The sequence below is a fragment of the Indicator indicator genome, chromosome 6 (assembly GCF_027791375.1).
Source record: "Indicator indicator isolate 239-I01 chromosome 6, UM_Iind_1.1, whole genome shotgun sequence".
Lineage (NCBI taxonomy): Eukaryota > Metazoa > Chordata > Aves > Piciformes > Indicatoridae > Indicator > Indicator indicator.
Genome location: NC_072015.1, coordinates 34,728,377 through 34,749,026, shown reverse-complemented (window position 1 = coordinate 34,749,026; position 20,650 = coordinate 34,728,377). Strand labels below are relative to the sequence as shown.

Below are 20,650 nucleotides of genomic sequence, written 5' to 3'. Positions count from 1 at the left end.
ATAAGATTTTCCAGTAGAGGGCGTGCATGTTGTTATAAAGTGAGAATATCCCACTAAGAAATATACACCAAGAAAGCAGAATATTTTTTTCTTTTTTTTTCTTTTTTTCCTTTTTTTTTAATCAAGGAGAAATTGAATGTTTTTAGTCCTCTGCTAAATATTGTCATCATTATTATTGAGAGTTCTGATGCAAGCAAATAGTACAATACAAGTTTGCTGCAGAACTAGGCCATGGTCTCGTAGGGAAGCAACGGACTGAGAAAATGCAGTAGCCACAAAAGTTTACACCTTCAAATGAAAAATTTTACAGTGAAATAGTGAAGATTCTCAAAACAACCCCAAACCAAAACAAAAAGTATGTTCCCAGGAAGATAACATACATTTTGACATGAAAAAGTAGTAGTAGGTATGAATTCTATTGCAGACTATCAGCACAATGGAACTGAATATAATCTCCAAGGCCAACTCCCACATTCTGCAGGAACTACCAAGCACAAAGGAAGAATTTTAACTGCTCAGAGGGTAAAAATGTAACTAAAGAGACTTCAAGAAGCATGCTTAATTACACAGAAAACAATTTAGAAGTAGAAACTTGAATACAAGAAATAGCCCCTTTTAATCTGCTTCTTAACAGAAGTTCATTCCCTCACTCTGAGATGATGTTTGTGTCATTCCAGTAAAGGTAAAAAGTTACACCTGGATACTGGAAGATACAGTGCCTGCAAGGGATATTTACTCTAAAAGTTCAAAGACTTTTTAGTTTTTTTTCTTCCACTTGCAAGGCATCCTAAAGGAAAAAAAACACAGTGAAAATAGCCACATTTTTTCCACTAGGCCAGATGGTGTCTGTGTACACCTCCTGGCTTCTGCTCGTTCAGTCCACTCTCTTTTATCTTCTCTCAGACCAGCTTGAAGAGATACTCCAACAAGGCCCGCAGGAACCTGAACAGTCAGTCTCATAGAAGGAAGAAAAGCCTATTTGGGAGGAGAAGGGCAAACCTAGTAGAGAGATCCTCTTCAAATGTGAATCTGTGACATTAGCTTCTACTTCAGGGCTAAGCCTACAGCCAGATAGACGTATCTGTCTACAAACATAAAATGATTAAGACCATCCCTGTTTAGATTATGTTGAACATCCACAACTAAAAACATGAGCTCAACTGTTATACATATAAAACAAAATAATTAATTAACATAACCAAATGTTAAAAAGTAGGAAACAAAAGGATACTAGATCAGTGAAGAGCTTCAGCTGCAAAGTAAAACAAAACCCCAAAATACAGTTGTGAAAGAAAGTTAAAACATAGCAATAATCAAGCTTTCTGATTTTGAAATATTCTAGTTTAGTATGTATGTGCACTCAACTTTGTAAGAAAAAAAAGACTGAAAAAAATTATTTGGGAGGATTATAAAAACTGTTTCATAAGACAGAAGACAAGAAATGGATTTCCATTTCCTAAGTAACAAATGAAATCCTTCTCATTCAGTTCTTCTCTTATGTCACTACAGTCCTTTTAAAGATCTCGCACATGAAAAATAAATTATTTTTTTCTGGAATACAGATTATTTTTTTATATTCAAAAATACACTTACTTTAATGTTTGTTGTTGAGCAAGGACATACTCTGAACAACCGCTTCGATACAGAAGTTGAGTGTTAGCTTGAACCCAGACCCAGTGATCTTCATTTGTTTGTACTTTGACTAGAGAAATGCCGTTTTCTCCATTATTCTTTGCTATATAATTTAAAAGAAAATATATTTTAATACAAGCATTATTTAGCATTTTTTTCTTACCTACACTACTGGTGAATGTTCTCAGATTTGTTTGCTGCCCTGGAATCACCAGCACAGGAAAGTACAAGCTAAAATATATCACAAAACTAGGCAAATCACATTTAAAAAATAAAATTTGAAAAGTCTAATAATACACTTAAACTGTAATCAGTGATTTCTTAGTTCATTATATGTTTTTCTTCACAGTAATAGCACTATACCAACACAAGAACATTCGTGAAAAATGGGGAATCGTTTTAAAGAAGTTAATGGTTTCCAGTAGGTATGACAGAAAGCTGAGTACAAGTGTACTCAAGAAGAAGTTGCCCATTGGGATAAACCCAGAAGCGACATTTTATCTAATGTGAAACCTGAAATTCAGCTTTGACTTCCATAATATTGCCACAGACATACTAGAAAAGCATGAGTTAAAGCTGCAAGCAAATAATGAGTTTGAAAGACAATATATTCTAATTTTCCTTTGTTTTCTGAGCTTTGGGGAAAACTAGAATTTGTAACGTATCATATAGTTTTCATCTAAGAGGGGTAGATACTGTCATCAGTTGTTAAGATTTTCATATAATCTTATTCAGTTCAGTGGCACCATTTTTAGGAAACCATACATTGAGTATTCTTATTTACTATGACTGTTTATATGTCTGTAAACTTGGCATTACATTATTTCTGCCCATTCCAAAATATCAGACTGATTCAGCACTCTTTTGAGGTGGACAACTTCTTTCACATTTTTTTAAAGAAAGAGATTAAGAGAGAAGAAAACTGAGAGCATTGGGACCAAAACCTGAAAAAATCTAATAGGAGAAAGGAGAAGGTTGTTTCTCCATAAACTGTATATAATCCAGAAGGACTTAGCAGACGCACCTTTGATTTGATTTTCAGCAATCTGTAACACATTAGTGAAAGCAGCACCTTCGTGATGACTGTTTCTTCCATATAATTCTGCTGCTTCATACAGCCCTGCATTACTTTTTGAACTGGAGCTGTGTAGGACAGAAAATGTGGACAATTTCTTGTCAGTGAATGACAACACAGTCAAATTACAGACCCTCAAAGATGTGATCTTCAAGCTGTTGTCCATTTGCAAAGACATGGTTTAAGTATATAGTAATAATTGTTTCTTGCATCATTCAGTTGCTCAAAACAGTATATGACTGGAATTCTGCATTCAATTAAGTGGAATGCTTATGATTAGGAATTTTCTCCTTGTGATTATCTGTAATAATGTATTTTAGCCTGAACTGAGAAAAATGCTGCCCTGTATATTCAAGGTGCATTCAAGGCACACACATCGCACTGACCAGCAATGCAGTAATCATCATATGATTTGAACTGATTTCTTCCAGTCATTAGTTCAAAACTCATATTAAGGCTTGGAAAGAGTGCAAAATCCATAACAAACAAACAGCTTTACAAATTTTTCCCTTTATTAAGATCATCAGAAAAAAAAGTAATATGTAAATTTGCCAACCATCCCCCAGCATGCTTCAAGCCTGAATCAAAGGAAAAACAGAAGTTAAATGCCCACTTCCTCTTCATTCTTGTCACATCCTTGACCACTGCCCAGTCACTTAGTAAAACTTAAGTAAAGCATCTATCTTTTAGGAGCTGAATGCTGACCATCATTTTCACCTGGGCCACTGAATGACTGGTAAATCAAATTATTTTCCAACTCTGTTCCAGAAGCCTGCATAGTCCATTATATCAGCCTTCCAGTAATTTAATTCTTGTCAAAAGGATGTATGTGTTAGAACTGCATCACATAACTGGATAGTAAGTCCACAGATACATAAGCATATTCTAATTAAAAGCCAAATTAAGATGCTGTCAGTCACACTGATGAGCACACTTCATAGCAATGGACCTCATTGCTATAAATTTTATTTAACCAAATAATGGAAAGCATAATCCTAGCCCCAAACATCAGCTAAAATTCAATCACAGAAGAGTATAAAAAATAAATGTTAGGAAGGCAATGAGTCTGAACACAATCTGTCCTGATTGAATCTTCTGTGATTGCTACTGAGTGATCAGCCCCAGGCCATTCAGTGCCACAGCAGACTTACGTGTGCATAAGCCTTCTGTTGTAAGATAAATACATACACCAAATACATCTCGTTTGACTCCATGTGAAACACCCACATATATGCACATACAGCTTTCCAAAATGTTCCTTTCCCTTTGTTTGCTACCAAAATGTCCACATCTAAATTACAGTGCTTCCAGAAAATACTGAAAATTGGGAATTCAGTAAAGATGCTTTTTCTTTTCTACTTTTACAACTGGTAGGATGACTTACTGTGCTGGTAACTTCTGAGGGCTAGGAACATATCCCAACTTTCCTGGTTTTATATAAAATTATATATATAGTAGTAAAATACTTAATATGTATTATATATAAATATATCTTATTATATTACATTACATTATAACATAATTATTATGTATTGTAGTTAAATCCAGATAAACTATTCACTTTTCTAAGATCGAGAGTTATTTCACCTAATTTGTGCTTTTTACATGCCCAATATTCATAAAGTCTATAGTATACTAATTGCTAAAAGATTAATTTGAAAATACTTTGCATTCACTGCTGCTGCATCATCAGATTTGTGTTTTGTTTTTACAAGCAGGCCTTTCATCTTCATCTCTGTCATGGAAGGTAGTAGAAGTGGTACCACTATGCAGAATAAGGACAACTGAGGTGGGAGTACTGTTCCTGATGAAGTCTTCTTCCTCTGTCCAAAAAGAAACTTCAGTTTGCCTTGGAACTGCATTGTCTGCCACACACACACACACACAAAAAAAAAAAATCTTAGTCTCCAAAATCTTTTAGTTTCTAAACACTTAAAATGCTAATACATCCTATGGAGTGTGTTGCTTAACACCAATATCAGGTTCTCAGCAGTGAGAAAAACTAGGGATTTCATTATCTTCATACAATGTAAACCACATAAATTTAGGGGAATGGTGAGTGGAGGGACTATCAGCAATAAAGGAGACATTTGAGGTTGTTTTTTGTGTTTGATTCTCTCCTGTGTATTTAAAGTAGAAGTTCTGCATTATGCGCTGTTTACCAATTTGGACAGCATATGGTGGTGCAAACAGTTATTTCTTCTCTGCCTTGCTCTGAAGCTGAACTATTATTTTCCAATGCTCTGTTTCTATCCAGTGAGATGGTTTCTGAGTTTCATTCCTCTTGCACTGTGCTTTCTCTGGGAAGTACATGGACTGGCACAGCCTTTAGGCTGTGCAGGCAGACACCAAGGGAAAAACATATGCCCAAGACAGCCAGATACAATGTATGTAGTTTGTAAGGAACCATCCATTCCTGCCTCATATCTGCATATGATCAGAAGGCAGAAATAAAGTAAATAGCAAGCTGCTGCCCTTCAGTGAAAAAATTACCTACCACAAGATAACAAGAGAAAACTCAGTGCATTTGAGTTGAGCATTTTCCAGAGCTACAAGATTAAAACAGGGATGCAGAAATGACTAACTAGTGCAGCTGTGGAAACCCATACTCTCCCAGCAAATGAACATCTGAGACAGAAGTTACACTTCCCTGTCTCATGTTGATCCTCTCATTTTTTTTCACGTGCTGTACTTTGTCAGAAGAAGAAACAGCATTGGTCTTTACTAAGCAAACAGGAAAGGGATTTTTGAATGAGCCATTCCTAGTAAGAATATTTGAGGAGCATATGAGAGACTTTCTAATTCCAGTTTTTATTATTAAAAGACCCTTTACCAAAAGGGAAAATGAATCATTATTACTACTGTTCCTTAAAGCAAAGACTTTGTGCTTAAATGTTAATTGTTGATACTCAGGTTTGCCACCCTTATGATAGGACCAGTACAAATCAAGGATAGTTGTTGTTCAAAAGAACTTAAACCACAAAAGTTTATAGATTTGTTCAATTTCAAAGATTTACAACCCTCTTTTCTTTAATCACTTTCATACATATTAATAAATAAACGTCTTTAAGTGGGTTGGTTTTTTGTTGTTGTTGTTAGTGCACAGCAAAGTGCATTCCAGCCATAGCTCTCCACGATATTTACTAAGTTCATCATTTATGTTGACGCATTTTTCCTATAAAGTAATTAAAATCCAGCACGTCATTACTGCAGTTCTCTAAGTGAAATAATACTTACAAGGAAGCCAGAAGTACTGTCCAACAAGCAGCGAACTCGACAGATGAAGCAACGAGTTAAGAAGGAAGAATAATCTGTTGATATGCTGTCATTCTCTTGTGCTTTAAACAATTTACTGAGGATATATTCTTCTCCTGGGAACAACAATGGAGGTAATATATATCAGCTCACACTAACAAAGAATAAAAATGTTCTGTAGCTAGTTGAAGAAGCTGTTACAGAAATTGCAAAAATACTACTTTATGGAAGGGCAAATATTAAGCTTTCTCATATATAGCTGTATCTGCACATGCTTTACCAAAAGAAAAAGCAAAGCTCTACAATGGGATTCAGGTGAGTTTTTTCAGAAACTTTGACTATTTTTATTTCCTGAGTTTTTGTGATTTTTCCTGATGGAATGCAGAGTAACAGACGTTGCTCGTCTTGAGATCAGAGATCACAGAAAATACATTAGAAAAAGGAACAAAATAAAGGGAAATGCTAATGCATAAAAAACCCACAAATGAATGAATAGATTAGCTTAATATTCAGCTGTTGCAATTGCTAATGAAGCATTTTCCAGTTTTGGACTACAAGTGCATTGTTTTTGATGCAAGTATTTGTACAAAAGTATGAACCCAAGAACTGAAATTCTCCACTGTATATATTAGGACAAAAAAATCCAAATATCTGTAACTTTTGAAATATTAATTCACATTGCCTAGTTTGTTCTCTGCATGCTCCCTGCAAAATTTTGCAAAGTTCCTCAGATATCTGTAAAACTCTTGCAAAACACAGAAACTGCAAGAAATTGTACCAAAGTTCTATGACTGTATTCCTGAGGACTTCATAAAGGCAGCTGAAGGATTTCTTGCAAGTTTCTTCCCACCTGTCTGAAGACTGTGCTTACTCAATTTCTTTCCTCATTTACTTTATCAGCTTCTGGTGAAATGCAGGGATCAATAATTCTTCATAAAGTTAACCACTTCAATGCTATTGTATTTTCTGTAGCCGCAATTTCTGTTTAACATGTCATGTAAGAGAAACTTTGAGCACCTGTATCCACCTGCAGCCTCAGAGGAAAAAGGTTACTGCTAAACCTAATTGTTCTGTGGAGGACTCCTGTTTATATATCTTTGCATGGGAAAATACATGGCAGAAAATGATGTTACCACTGTACAGAAATGTTTTGCTGCGTGGGATGGTTTTGCACTGGTGATAGGAATACGAATGTTCACTACTGTGTGAAAAAGAGATTGGTAGGATGAACACTGCTGCTATTCATTCTGCATGGAAAAGGATATAAAAGAACCATCATCTTTGTAGTCTCAGTGGAACACAATACCTTAAAAAAGTCAAGGATCAGGAAGAACCATCTATGGAACAGTAACATGCTAAATGGCCACTATGTAACTTTCCAGTGAAGAATCTGACTTGACATGGAACAGACATAGGCATAGGTGGAGTGTAATTCTACCTCTGTACAGTGCTGCCTATGTTTCCAATCAACATATACAACCCCACCTGTTTCTGTCTGTTGTTGCTGTCCAGATAACATCTGGGGAGGATTCATGGCCCAGTGCAGCTGTCTACAGAAATCCTGGCGATCATCCACGTGAATGTAATCATATATGTTTTGGTGCATTACATCAGTCTGAAACAATTACAATAAGGAATGTTTAATTTGTAAGTGTAGTGGGGCAGACACTTATCTTTAGATTTACACTTTCCTTAAAATGATAACTACTGTAGGATATCTTCACAGAAATAATCGATTGAGGAAAATTACTTCAGAGGACTCTCTTTTTCTTTATCTGTTTTTTTGACTTCATATCCTATGATGATTCTTTTTGTTCTTAAATCTATTGTGCATATGCAACTGTGAGTCATAAAAATGTCCAACTAGCAGCCACTCCCAGAGGCTGATACTGAGACCATCCCTGTTTAATTTCTCGATCAGTGAAAGACAGGAGAAAGTGCTCTCAGCAGGTTTGTGGAGGGTACCAAATGGGAAGAGCAGGACACAGACTCAGACCTTGGTGAGTTGTAAAATGTGCCGACAGGAACCTTAGGAAGCTCAACAAAGGTAAAGTTATCACGAATTTTGGGTACCTCAGGAAAAGAAAGATATTACCATACCAAAGTGAATCCAGGAGAGTGCTACTAAGACATTAAGAGGAATGAAGCATATGATACTTCAGGATTGAAGAAAAGGGTTTGTTCAAACTTCAGAGAAAACTTCTGGAAGATTTTTCCACAGTCTACACAACTGAATGAGTGAGCATAGAGAAGACAGCTCAAATCTTCACAGAAGAACAATGTGGGAGGTCAAGAAGCAACAGACACAAGTTGCAACACGGGAAACTGGGACTTGATTTAAGTGACAAAAACGTACAGTCAGGGTGGTTAAACACTGGAATAGATCTTCCAGAGGGGAAGAAACTTGAAACTTTCCTGGATGAGTCCTGGATCAACATGCTCTACCTGGATCTGCTTTGAGCAGGACGTTGGACTAGATGGTTTCCAGAGGTTCTTTCCAACTACATGGTTCCATTATTCTGTGACTTTACAATATATATCTTGCAAATAGGCAACCAGTCTAGAATAGCTGCATCTTATACTGAAATTTAAAGGAAACTTGGCTAAATCTTATTTTAATGATAGATCATGTTTCTGTTAACTAAAGAAATTACAGGGAATTCATCTTCACCCATCGGATCATGCACACACAAAAATGAAAGTCTGAAATTGGGTAGTAAAATAGCTTAATTTCAGTAGTGTATATCTAATCAGCAGTAGAAGGGTAACATAAGAACATAAACAACATAAAGTGTTGCATTTTAGAAAGCTGGTTAACAGGAGTCATTACAATGGCAGTGTCTAAGTATTCTAAATATTCGTTAACATATTTACCTGATGAAATCCTAGATAGTCCACAATGGTTGATGATGCATAAAATATCATTCCATCTGCACTCACCACCAATGCAAAACCGTTCAGTGACTAAAGAAGGGAAAACAAAATAATGTAAAAGATAATCAGAAAGTAATCAGTAAAATGGGCATAAAATTTAATAGTCTTACATAATAATATTATATATACAAAAAACTCACTCTGCAAAAATAGGTGGCCTTCAAAATCTTTCAGAAAGGCCTTTTTTTTTCCCCCCCACAGAATTACAGAATACATCTGGTTGGAAGAGACCTCAAAGATTATGCAGTCTAACCCTCAACCCAGCACTGAAGGGTCAACACTAAACCATGTCCCTAAGTGCCAGGTCCACACACTGCTTGAACACCCTCAGGGATGGTGACTCCACCACTGCTCTGGACAGACCATTCCAATGTTTGATAACCCTCTCACTGAAGAAGCATTTCCTAACATCCAGCCTAAACCTTCCCTGGTGCAGCTCGTAAGCGTTTCCCCTAGTCCTGTCATTTGTCATCAAGGAGAAGAGGCTGGCCCCCTCCTTGCTCCAACCTCCCTTCAGGTAGTTGTAGAGAGCAATGAGGTCTCCCCTCAGCTGCCTCTTCTCCAGACTGAACAACATGAAAATGAATGACATAAAAAACTAATAACAATCTGCAGCAGTTAGAATAGCTAATGACAGTGTAACTACCATATTACATTACTAGTTTATTATGTACTTTAAATTTTATTTTGTCATTAATTCCTATAATTAAAAGTTTAATAGCAAGTACCAACTGCAGGGTTTTTTCTTTTAATTTAAGCCATCACATTCCGTAATAATTGCTTTGAATTTATATGCATTGATACATCTAGGTAATACAATACTCTCCAGTATGGAAATTAAATACGTGTGATGTTGTAGCTATGACTTTTAAACTGGATGTGTATTGTAAAGTATGGCTATTTTCTTCAGCTTCATTAAAAATACATACATAGCACAATTGCATAAGTGTAATGAATATAAGAAGTAGGCAATAAATTCTTCACTGCTAGAGACTAATGTTTAGTCTAGAAAAAAAGCTATATTAATTCTTGTAGACTCAATGATGCAAGGAAAGCCACCAGAGAAATCCAACAATAAATGTAAGGACTAAATGAAATGTATGATGTAAAGATCTATCAGGCTGCTTGCAGACTGACTAATTTTGCCTCTCTTCCCACAATAAAGACTCAGGAACATATCTTCTCTCCAGCAGGCTTGCATTCCAAAGCAGTCTAGATGACCTTTTCATGTGATGGTTTTGCAGTCTTTTGACATTACAGTTAAAATAGCTGCTTCTGAAATACTCCTATATTGTTATTATCCTTGCTTCACCTTTCTCTCCCATTTACTGTTGCTGAGATGTGCCTATTAATCTTGAGTTAATCCTGAAGCACAATGAGGGCAGATTTTCAATTGCTCAGTAACCAGATACACTGACATATTTTTGTGAGCTTGGTTCTCTTTTTGGTTCCTAAATAAGGACCAGATTTCCATCACTGCTCAAAGACTGTTCCCACTGTGACAATGGTGGGCAGAATTTCAAGAGTTCAGTGCACAATAGGCTGACCTCCTTAGAAGGTTTGGCCCAAATCATAAATGTGGAGCACCTTTGAAAACATGGCCCAGTGGGACCATACATGGCCAGGGGCTCAGCACCTTGAAGAACCTATAAAATGGTGACTGGAGAAATGTAGTGGAGAGACTGCAATGTCTCACCTACATTTGGAAAGTGCTGTAGCCGCAACTGATTCAACCAAGTCAACACTGACCACAAATGAGAATAGTAAATGGCAAATCATGTTCAGCTCCAGGTAGATAGATACATAGATACAGGTCCTGTCCAGCGTAAGTGTTATCTCTGCCTACTTGGGTTTGTATTGAACATTAGTTATCCCTGGTGACAATACAAACACAAAGAGATGCTGGACTTGTGATTTGGGTTTTTCTTCTCACAGTAAGTCCAAATTCACCCCAGCAGCTCACCAACCAGAAGACCATTTACCAAGATTTCTACATCTTCACATGTGTGCCTTTCACTGCCCTGAGAGGAGCTTCCATAGAATCTATTTATTGTATCCATTTCAAGTGTCAAGTGGAAATGAGAGTATTTTTGGCGCTTTGTCTCTTTGGACTGATCTTCACAGCAACAAAACCATCAATGATGTTAGGAATTTCATTACATTTTGAACATCTGGAAGGCCTTTTAATTTGGACTAAAAATTTCCACACAGATAACCAAAGGACATTTAAAGGACCTCCTTCATGTCTGTGGCTGTTACCATGTATGTTCCAAAAGTCATCCACCCGTTGCAGCCAGGGCGGATAGAAATTAAGAACAGTAAAGAAATGTTCTTAATTAAAGAAATGTTTTTAGCCAATGCAAATTAGTGCAAAAGGCCTATCTGAGAAGGCTTCAAAAACTACCACAAGGTCTGAATATAATCAAAGAAGCTCATACAGTATCATGCTGAACATCCTTAAAATGTGCCTTCCACTGTCCTGCAGGCAAGCTGGAGTTTTTTAGCCCCTCTAGGAAATAGCTGGAGAGCCTCTGCCTTTGCCTAAGACTGCTTTTACAAATCAATAAATAAACACTCCTACTCAAAAATTAATCTTCTTATCCAACATACTGGTACATATTGTCTAGGCCTGGACACATACCCTAAGAGATCAGTCTCTACCTTTAAAATGTAAAACTTGCTTCCTCACAGTGGAAGATTTTCTTTACACAAGTTTTTACACACGCAGGATTTTCTTTACACAAGTTTTTCTTTTGACAGAGTCAGGCTGGACCAAGTGCAGCAGTTTGTAAAAATGGGAGAAATGGAACCATGTGTATTTCTAAGGGTTCGGATCAGTGGACTGGCAACTACATCTGTGAGGGTGGATGAGGTATTTAGGAAAGGTGAGAGGGAGGAAGAGGAAAGAAGCAGAGGAAAAGTTCAAGAAGCCATGTGTTTGCATCAAGCCAGAAATGAGTATGGATTTGAGGGAGGTATGTAAAGGAAGTGAATTACAAACTTCCCCCACTTTGTTTTTGTTTTGCTCTAAAACGGCTGATGTCCTCCCCAGAGTGAAGATCTCTTAACTAAGAATGACCTGGTTTTCATGACCCCAAACACAGACGTCAGATTCTCTGCCCTGCAGGCAGGAAAAGCAAAACCCACTTTGGTGCAACGACGACTTTTATGGAGCCACGTGAGGCTATTTGAGAATTAACCCAAATCCCATGTGTCTAAACCTCATTTTAGCTGGGAAACCTGCTGCTTCAGCCACACTAAAAACAGACAAGCTGGACATGGAGAAAAACTTCATGACCCATGACTGCATTTTTTTCTGTTTTCTCAGTATTAGCCTAAAGTGGATTTCAATGTAAAACTCGACATCTGCAGCACAGAGGATTCTGAACAGAGTCAGAGTTCAGTTGAGTTTTATGCTTTCCTTACTTACCACAGCCAAGGAGAAGGAGAAGGGTGTTTGCTAGCATAGGTATGGTACTCCATGAGCAGGTAATAGTGATTGCAAATTAGTAGGAAAAACCTCTTCTGATCTCTCAGACAATCTCTCAGGTATCATATACAACTCCATACTCAAGACCTTTAAAGTAAAACTGCATAGAGACTGAGTGAAACACAGAGCTTCAGTCCATGGTTTGTATCAGAAATAGCATGGCCAGCAAGATGAAGGAGGTAATTGTCCCTCTAGACTTGGCACTGGTGAGGTTGCACCTCAAATACTGTGCTCAGTTTTTAAGTCCTTCACTACAAGAAAGACATTGAGGTGCTCGAGCATGTCCAAAGAATGGCAACAAAGCTGGTGAACATTCTAGAGAACAAGTTCTATGAGGAACAGCTGAGGAAACTGGAGTTGTTTAGTCTGGAAAAATAGAAGGCTGAGAGAAGACCTCATTGCTCTCTACAATGTTCTGAAAGGAGGTTGTGGAAAGATGGGTGTTGATCTCTGCTCCCAAGTAGAAAGCGACAGAACGCAAGGAAGTGGCCTCAAATTGCACCAGGAGAGGTTTAGGTTGGGCAAATTTCTTTACTGAAAGGGTTGTCAAGCATTGGAAAAACTAGTTGAAAAACTATCCCCAGATGTATTTAAAAGATGTGTAGATGTGGTGCTGAGGGACATGGTTTAGTGGCGACTTGGCAGTGCTGGGTTAACAGTTGTACTCAATAATCTTAAAGGTCTTTTCAAACCGAAATGATCCTGTGGTTCTATGAGAACAAAGCAAACCTATTCCCATCTTTTTTATTCTAAGTTGCTGTCTCACATTAAACAGGACAACAAAGAATATGGCTCCACTTATGGTTTCTCAGTTTCTGAACTAAAATTCTCAGCGATAGTTTTTTCTCGTTCCTAGTGAACAGACGGCTGCATTGGTGTGCTGTGTCAGAACCACAGCAGTCATCTGCCTGGGTAGTCAATAGCCTGGGAGGAGGAAAAAGTAAAGAGGATAAGGACCACCTCACAGCTGTGCAGCTTACACTCCCTAATGTAAGCACTTGTCTACCCACAACATGGAGGAGACAGCAGAGAGGAGTAAAGGCAGCTGTCCTCATTTCACTTTATGCCTTACAGTAGAAATAATGGAAAGCCTAAAATAAGACTCTTGGGTTTAGAGGAGGAAATAACTACATGGCTCAGTGTAAATAGTACCTGCTTTGTGTACAACTGGTGTGTTTTAATCAATAAAGCCCACTTATATCCTATGACAATTCTTAGTAATTTTGGAGGTATTTACACATGTACAGAGGGACACACCCATACACAGACACACATACACACACAAATATATTAGTGTGGACATTAAAACTTTTGCAACAAAAAATGACTCATTTTTAATCTGCAAAAAAATACATGGTTATAAACTTCCATTTCTTAAACCATATGGATTCAATGACAGATGGAATTTCTAATCCGGGATAATAGCTGAAACATGTGAGACAGACTTAAGTACATATTGTGAGCATTTGTTTGTTTGTATTTGGCTTTTTAAAAACATTTACATGAGTTTTCTACATTGTACTTAAAAAAATGAAATCATGAGGATTTTCACCCAAATGGAAAAAAGAAAAGAGCTTGGCACCAGACAGGGGCCTGTGTTCCTTTGAAATGAAACATGTACATCCAACTACGTACTCACGGAAAGCTGCACCTGCTACTGAAAAAAAAAACAATTAATCTGTCAGTTCAAAGAAAGTACGAAATTATTCTGGTGCCCACAGTAGCTGTGAGATGAAAGTTATCAGTTCCTTCCATTAAGAAGTTTTTGAAACGCTATTAGTCAAGAAGTTCTTTTTGGGAATGAAGGCAAGCATTTTGAGGAAGATAGGACTTCCTTTGGCAAGATCCTTATATATCCTGGTATTTTTTTTCTGCTCTTGTAGCAGAAAATCAGCCAGCACATACTTCAAAGATATTTTGGTCAAGGTCAAGGCATAGTAAAAATAATAATAATAATTAAAAAAAAAAAAAGAGAGCAAGTTCCAATCCACATTTCTCTTATTACTCTTCCTTGAAATAAAGGAAAATTCACTAGCATTAGATCTCCAGAGACCATGTTACTATGGTTACTAAAGTACAACAGTCAAGGCCTGCAGCCATGCCTTGCTTTGAACAGATTTTCAAGTCACGCAACTTGAGTACTAAATTTCCAGGGTCATTTGGCTTGCAGTTTATCTGGAACAGCTTCGCTCTGGATCACTGGATTTTTGCATCCTATATGGGATGGCGCCATTTACTGGTGATCTAAATAAGTAGCTATTTAAAAACTCTGGAAATGATCTGCTCATTCTTGTCTCATGAATATTAGGAAGAAAATGCAGACAGTTGATGCATCTTCTGTCTTTAACTGCATTGTTTAGTGAATCAGTATTTCTTTCCACTGGTGTTTTTAGGACTCAAAATTGCCCTTCTCAAAATTCCCTCTGGGATCCCTGAGGTTCTCTCTACACACTTTTGGGAAAAAAAAAAATCTTACAGAACCCTGAAGTAGAACCCCACATAAAAGACTATTCAGAAATACTGTATCTGGTGACATCAGAATATAGCTCCAAAAGTACAGTATCTCTTAGCCCTCCAGACTCTTATGTAGCTCTCTGGTATCTACAAAGCAACTTCAAAAGGAATAGTTCTGTGAGTAAGCACTATTTCATGCAAAGGGGAGGGACAGAATTGCTTTTAGCATTCAGTTTTGATCAAAGGCTTGCATGTACTGCTAAGTTTTCAGGCAAAAGAAACAAAACAGAAGTTGAATTTCCATCACTTGAGCCAGGGCAAGAAGTAAATCCTACAGGCTGAAGCTTACAGCTGTGGGTTCACATGGGAAGCCTTTCAGCGGAAAAGAGCTCAGTCTGATTCATTTGCTTTCATTGACATCAGAAATGTTCTTTTCAAATACAAAGAAATAAGTATATATATTATTATTATTATGCCACTTTCTCTCTTCTTGTCTTCCCAGATAAAACAAATTTCATATTCCTGCCTATCTTCTTGAGCCTGAATATAATTTCAGGCTCCTTAAAGACAGTATGGAAATTCAGCATCTGGTGCTGCACTACCCAGAGCAGGGCACAGCAAAATTTTTGAAGATCTTTCACATTGCCAGAAGAATTTGAGCCCTGGCCCTCCCATTTGCTATCAGAGGGAAGAGCTGTGTCATCTGAAAGGCACACATGATTGTGAACCATTTTGCTGGTGAAATTTCTCATTATTCCATTTTTTCAGTATCCTATCACTTCCACCAAGGAATTAGGGCAACTTTGGAGGTACTTGTTTATATGTGTGTGTCTTCAGTCTAAGAAGGATGCTGGAACACTGTGGCTCATCAGGAGGCAGCAGACAGAACTGGCTGCCTGGATATCGGCTAGGAAAATGTAAGTCACAGGGCTCTGGTACTTGTGAACTATAAATTTTGATGAAAACATAGTCGATCCCTAGAGTGTACAGTTGTAATGTGCGCACACACATAAATGCATTTTAAACCATGGTGATGTTGAGTTTTATATGCTTGATATGTAATAAATACCGGACATAACCAAGAACAACTTTGCCTTTAAAGTTGTTTTGATTGCATGATGTAAAATTGTAAATGTATTTTTTCTTTCTTTATAACTTTCCTTCCAAGCTAAGCTTTTGAATCAAAGCTTACTTAGTCTTTGTCAAGTCCTTGGGGTAGGGCCTCTCTTCTCTACTATATGCATGAACTCTTGCCCTCTGATAAGTCTGGCACCTCAAAACCAGCCACTCTATCCAAGATGGTACTGAGAAAAAAGAGCAGAAGCATTGTTTGACTTTGTATGTGCATGCTAGAGACACACCCCAATTGATTCTCTTTGTTTTCCAGAAGTATTAAATATTAAAAAACAGAACACAAAACACAGACCATGCTTCCAAAGTAGAACAGTATTAATGACTACTTAGAGACAAGTTAGGTAAGGTTTTGTTGCTACAATAGTGGATTCATGAATGACACCAAACACCTCAGTTCAAATTTGTTATATGGCATGTTTGCTTAGAATAAATTATTAACACCAACAGGGGTTTCTATTGATAGAAAGACTGGGTGGAGTTTTTTTTTCTTGTCCAATTGTAAAAAATCCATTATTCTTTTCTTTGCAGTTAGGATTTCATGTGGGAAGTGAGTACACTACCTGAGGTTAAAGGACATTATACAAGTACTGGAGACTATTTATAGTAATCTAAAGAAGAATAATATTCAAATAATTAATTCTAAAATCTTAAGGAAAAAGCAAGTTTTATTTATTAATACATAGATGTATGTATTATGGTTACTCAATATGCTAGTGGGAACTTGGATGAGTAAAGTTTCATTAACCTTATCAATTCTCATGAAAGCATACTAAAGTATGACATAATCTTTTATATATTTTTCTTTAGCCTCCTCATTAATCATGACATTGAATTTAAAATTGTGCTCTCTAAGTAATGGAACCCTACTGTCAATGCTCTACACAAATACTATGTCCTGGACTACACTTGGGAATAGAAATAATCTTTATATTGATTTATGCAGTTTCTCATTTCACTTCCTCAAAATCAGATGTTATATTCACAGATGGAAGCAAAGCTGGGGCAATATTGTATTCTCAGTGCAAGTTCAGCCCTTCATTCTTTCTGAGTTCTGCAGCTGCTCTGAGCTTTTCAGTCTTCTTTTTGACAATTTCAGTACAGAAAATGCAAGACTGATTAATTCCGTTTGAGAAGACTCAAAATGAAGCTTTAATTGCTTACTGCTCTGCACTTGTAATAACAAATTTACTTAGGTAGCCTTTGCAATAACAAATGTAGTAAGATTGCCCATATTTTTCATAGAAGTAATTTACTGAAAAGCATCTCAAGTAATCTTTATCCAACATGTGGGACAATCAGACATATGTAAGTACCAAATGTCTGGATTTTTATTTTCAATGTTATTTACATGTAACTGCAGCAAGTCGTGAAGAGAAGCCATCATAACACCCCATCCACAGCTGACTTTGATTTGTACTTGCAGAGAGCTCCTTAAGGAATCAAAACCTAGCGGAGACAATGTTGCAGCCTATATACTGTAAAAAGAATGTGATGTCCTAATTTCAGAACTCTATTTTTTTGTGTACCTAGCACTATATGTCATGCTTTCTAACACAGAACTATGCTATGCACAGAACTATGGGAAGAAGAGCAAAGCAATCTGTATTTCCTCTTCCATTCAGTAATACATACTAAATCAGCTTTTTAAAACATCATTTCAGGTCAGTGGAGTTTTTAGGGGATGTGACATTCCTGAATTTGACTCTGGGAACTGTCTTACTGTGCTAGTTATCATCCTATGCATGTTCTGTATCCTCTAAATATCCTGTGTGTACCCTGTATAACACATATCATGTCCCACACTGGCAGCAGGGGTGAATTCTGCTGTTATGTGTTGTGCTGACCCAGAGAGGTAAGCAACACTTTCTATAGCCAAGATATCAAGTGTATGAGAGTGGATCATATTGAAAGAAGCATGGATGGAAAGTTAGAGACAAGTGTTCTAACTGGCAGCGATGACTGCTGACCTTAAACTGAGTTATGGATGAGATGAGCCCTTCTACAATGCCCTTCTGCAAGACCCTGCTATAGTTCGAGGACACATTTGTTTTCTTCTTGATAAAACAGACAAACAAGCAAACCTGCCTAATTTCAGTTACTGGAGAATTCTGGGAGCACTGCAATAGCGGGAGGAGGCAGGAAGGTGTAGAACATACTGGGGAGATTTCCTGCTGTTGGCTACCATCAGCTTTTGTAGCTAGGAATTCCTGGAAGAACTGCAGTTACAGTGGGATACAAAAACTGTCTAACTTTTCTTTTTTCTCCTCATGAAGTGTCAGGGACAGTTAAATCAGAGTGATGGTGATTTCTCTTGAAGTGCTTGGAGCAGGAACAGAACTATTTGAAAGATGCTTGTCTGTCCACCTGTTTCCATATCAATGCTATGTCCTTGTTAATAGAAAGCAGTACCTTCAGTGATGAACATCATACTTTTTAATAGCAGTTTTCTTCACAGTTCAGACCTGTCAAATAGCACATTCAAGTTTTATTAATTGAGATAGAAAGTAAAACTGAAATGTACTCAGTATTTCTAGTAAAACATGTATGTTTTTCCTTTGAAACCTTCGTAACCACAAAACAACATCACTGCAAATTTGCAAAAATTCTTACAACAACACACAGTCTTTCCTGGACCTACTTTCTTGCTCACCACTTTGTCTTACTGAGAAAATATAAAGGTTGCAGCATCTGAGTTGAGGGAGAGACGTATACCGGAAGCAAGAGTCAGTTGTAAATTCAGATTGGGCCACTAATTTACAATTTTACTTTAACCAGCTGAAGTGCAGCTAAACAATGTAAGAGTTCAATTATCTATGGTAATAGGCATTATGTAAAGTGATTTTCTATTTCTTTTGGTACTTTTTTACAATATATGACTTTGCTATCTTCAAAAACAGGGCACTTCTTCTAAAGCAGAAATTCATACAGAAGGAACAATGTGTTCTGATTGCCTTCATTATTTGAAGGCAAGAAGTCCAGTTCTGGTAGCACACTATATCTCAGTGCATCTACACAACTTGGTGCTCGCATAGGGATACCAAACCTGTTGTTTGGTGAGAACGGCTGCTAAGGATTAGCTCTGAAGTCAGTGAGAGAGGGAAAAAAAAAAAACTAACCAAGCTGAAACAGGAGAATATGTTTTGTTGGGGAGGAAGTCACATGGTCACTGGACTGTCTCCAGAGGCACAGAAATAGCCCAAGCAGAAACAGAGGAAACGGCTGTGAAAAGTGAGCTCGGGTGGAGTTGGCTGTGATGAAGTCTGGAAACAGCAACAGTGGCCTGAAATTTGAATCCACATCTGGTCTGTGCCCAAAATTTACTGATTCTTTACCTTAATGCTGCTGAGAGACAGTTTCTCTGTTCACTGGTATGTCTAAAATTTCTCAGCTAGACCTCCTCTTACGACAACAGGTTTGCCTCTGCCCTGACAAATGGAAGCCAGCTTCCCTGATGCCAGTGCAAACCAGAGGATTCTGTCTCTCTTTGCTGCATGCCAGTTCTGGCTGCCTGCCCTCTCTGCTCTATCACATTAAACATAAGCTGCTTGTCCTAATTTTCTGATCTGCTCACAGCTTGCTCCACTCTCAATTATAATCTGTTATTTTGTGTTGTAGAAGCTAAGTACTACCTCTCATCAATCCAACATGCTACATTTACCCACATGCAAGGTTTGAAAATAAGCACTTGATGGTGTTTCCCATTTTGCTAAAAGGCTTCCCAGAAGGCTCTGCAGAGGAACCTGATTTTTCTTCTTCTAATCCCTCATTAACACCCTTGGAAAAGTCCTGGCAAAGGTGAAGCTGCATGTGCACTATGAGTACTGACAACTGTGGTTACATTTTGCTTGTTATTTCTGAGCACTCTTGCTTCTTTCATCACTTGTCTCACATTTAGGCTGCAAATCTGAAGGAAGGGGATCACATCTTTCTGGTTTGTTTTGCCAAATTTGCCTCTCTGTTAAATTGAGGGTGCCACCACCTGTATTTCAGAAACCTCAGTACTGTGGTAGCATCTTGACTCTTACAGTCGTAACAGTAGCTGTAAGGACCAGAGGAGACAGCAAATGGTACTTAGAGGTCACAGGCTTTTCTGTCCAGATTTATTTGAGAAAAAAAAATTAAAAATTAATAAGTGAGAACATTACTTATTTGTTTAAAGGGCAACAGAAAGGATATTTTTTGCACGAAGTTGTGGCCATGCCAAATTTCAAGTCTGGATTTCAGAAACATGCCTATTTGCAAAGAGAGAGGGGAAAAAAAAAAGGGCACCAGGGCCTCTGAAATGTTCCTTTGTGTTTTTCCTGCGCCTGGCAAGAAGAAACTGAATGTACGCATGTGATAAAATGGCGTTACTCCTGACCCCATTTATGGCTTTCTTTTTCATGGATAAATTTTCTGTAAGTCATCCCAAGTGACTAACATCATCTTAAATCATGTCATCTGAATTACTGGGAGAAGGTTCATGTTTGAAAACAAATGGAAGCAGAAGGGTTGTTTGGGTAACTTTCAGAAGTTGTATTAACTGGAAAAGAGAATGCACTGACACTATGAGCTTTTTATGAGAACTGCCTGCTTTGATGGACCTATTTTAAACCAGTAGATTAAAAGGTGAAGCACTATATCATCATCTAACAGAATTTACTAAGAGTGTCAACATTGTTGGAAGCTGAAAAGGA

General features: G+C 37.5%; 1 protein-coding gene across 1 annotated transcript in view; it reads right to left on the bottom strand.

Moving 5' to 3' along the window:
• The window catches only part of AHRR (aryl hydrocarbon receptor repressor), a 66,044-nt gene that overhangs the window by 2,077 nt on the left and 43,317 nt on the right, over positions 1-20,650 (bottom strand). The window contains exons 4-9 of the mRNA XM_054381889.1: positions 8,837-8,926; positions 7,448-7,577; positions 5,945-6,078; positions 4,373-4,572; positions 2,657-2,775; positions 1,594-1,735 (exon numbers count right to left, since the gene is read on the bottom strand). Of these exons, the coding sequence (XP_054237864.1) occupies positions 1,594-1,735; positions 2,657-2,775; positions 4,373-4,572; positions 5,945-6,078; positions 7,448-7,577; positions 8,837-8,926 (815 nt within the window). The remainder of the gene's footprint in view (positions 1-1,593; positions 1,736-2,656; positions 2,776-4,372; positions 4,573-5,944; positions 6,079-7,447; positions 7,578-8,836; positions 8,927-20,650) is intronic.